The sequence below is a fragment of the Acomys russatus genome, chromosome 13, assembly GCF_903995435.1.
Source record: "Acomys russatus chromosome 13, mAcoRus1.1, whole genome shotgun sequence".
Classification (NCBI taxonomy): Eukaryota; Metazoa; Chordata; class Mammalia; order Rodentia; family Muridae; genus Acomys; species Acomys russatus.
Genome location: NC_067149.1, coordinates 56,368,868 through 56,370,729, shown reverse-complemented (window position 1 = coordinate 56,370,729; position 1,862 = coordinate 56,368,868). Strand labels below are relative to the sequence as shown.

At 39.0% G+C, this 1,862-nt stretch overlaps 1 protein-coding gene across 1 annotated transcript; it reads right to left on the bottom strand.

Moving 5' to 3' along the window:
- Positions 1-347: 347 nt before the first annotated feature.
- On the bottom strand, positions 348-1,274 carry LOC127196908 (taste receptor type 2 member 103-like). The gene has a single exon (XM_051154640.1). It carries the CDS (start codon positions 1,272-1,274, stop codon positions 348-350), a length of 927 nt encoding a protein of 308 aa, XP_051010597.1.
- Positions 1,275-1,862: the final 588 nt, after the last annotated feature.

The window sequence follows — 1,862 nt, the reverse complement described above, 5'->3', positions numbered from 1 at the left end:
AAATACCTGTTTTAGGCAGACTACCAGAGCACATAGTGTTTCCGTCTCTGGTTAGATGTTATCAGCTAACCTAGGATGCATTCATCTTGGCACAAGACCTTCCACATTCCTTACTTCCCAACAAGGAACCTTAATATATGTACTGCTCTCCAAGACAGACTGAAGTCTTTACACCATGCATTGCTGCCTGCTGGCTCACAGACAGCAATTTCTCTCTCTGACTTTCCAGTGAATTCTTTGCCCAAAGGCTCATGGCCAACGAGATACACCAACCGGATTCCTTCCTAAACCCTAGTTATTTTAAACTGAATTTTCTCTAGAATGTGGAGGAGGAAGTGTGATATGATTTAGGGAGTCAATTGCTCTGTATTTTTGTACTTACGCCTCACCCACCATAGTACAGAAAGAGAGGCTTGCCTCAGCTTACTGTTTCCCAGAATCAGAGCACATGAGTGGCCTGAGGGGAAAGCTATTCCTATACCCCGTAAAAACACAACAAGATTTTTATGTTGAGAGTTAATATTCAAAGACTGTAAATAAAGTGACGTAACAAAAAATATATATAGTAACAGGAAGGTGACCACAGTTTGTAGGGACTTGATGTGGGCCACGGTGCTGACATCTCTGCATCCTGTTGCATTGCGATGCATGACCTTCAGATGTCTCCACAGGGAGAAGATGAGCAGGAGAAACATTGTAAGGGACATAGTGAATGGTATGAGTGTGAACATGGTGTTGGTGAGTAAAAAAAAGTTCACAGTGTTATTTAAATTAGACCTGTGGAGAGAGTTTACTTGACATTTATCAGTGATTGTGTTTATGACTATAATGTTTATAAACAAGATTATCAGAGACAACACCAGTGTCTCTGAAACCACTTTGTTTACTCTCCGTTTGAGAGCAAGAAAAATGGAGTTCGAAAAATTGGCTATTTTGAGAAAATAAAATTTGCTGAGGCATGTAGCAAGCCAGACGCTGAAATGATTGGTCACCGTCCAGGAAATAGTTTGCATTCGTATCAGTATTCTTATTTTCAACGAATCTGGGTTCAGTAATGACACCAAGAGACTTGTGATTAGAGACAACAAGAAAGCAGTTCTGGAGATGCCCAGAGCAATGTGGATCTTATCCACTGCACAGACCTTCCCTCTTTTCACCCAGTATACAATGCTCACCAGAGCCATGAATACATTTCCTAAAAGTCCTAGGATGAACTCCACATTTACAACAGTCAATAGTATGACACTGAGGATAGCAGTCCCTGTCACCACCATGATACATGGATTTCTTCTGTATTACCAAACGCGTGTTAATGCAGTCTTCTAAAATGTTGTGTCTGATTCTTAACATACTAACTTTCATGAACTCTGACAGTCAATGTCAACCACAGCCCCAAATTTACTAATGGTCTGGTTTATTTTCTTCACACACAAAGTATGCTTTGTTGTCAAAGACAAGCCAGGTGAACTTCTTCCAAATGCTCTGTGTCCTGCATACAACAGACAGAAGCCCACTGTAGCTTCTGCAGAAAGAAAAAATAAATTCTCTCATGCCACCATGAAAATAAAATTATATTTATTTGAATTAATTTGTTTGCTTTGCCTGGTGTATATATTTCACTCTGGATACATTTTTCTAGATGACTAATATTGTACAATCCTAACTTACCATCAGGAAACAGAAATCAGGACTCACATATAAATCAAGATGCTCGTTAAATACACCAAATTGTTTTATGTACAGGGCCATGTGCATATTTTCCAAAGTTCTTATTACACATGGTCAGTTACCTATTAAATGCCAAAAACAATTATTCCACAAATCCCTGGTACTGAGGATACTGCTGATTTTACTTTTTGTTT

What these genes read in the sequence shown, in the direction of transcription:
- LOC127196908 (XM_051154640.1), bottom strand. Translation starts at nt 1,274, where the DNA reads ATGGTGGTGACAGGGACTGCTATCCTCAGTGTCATACTATTGACTGTT.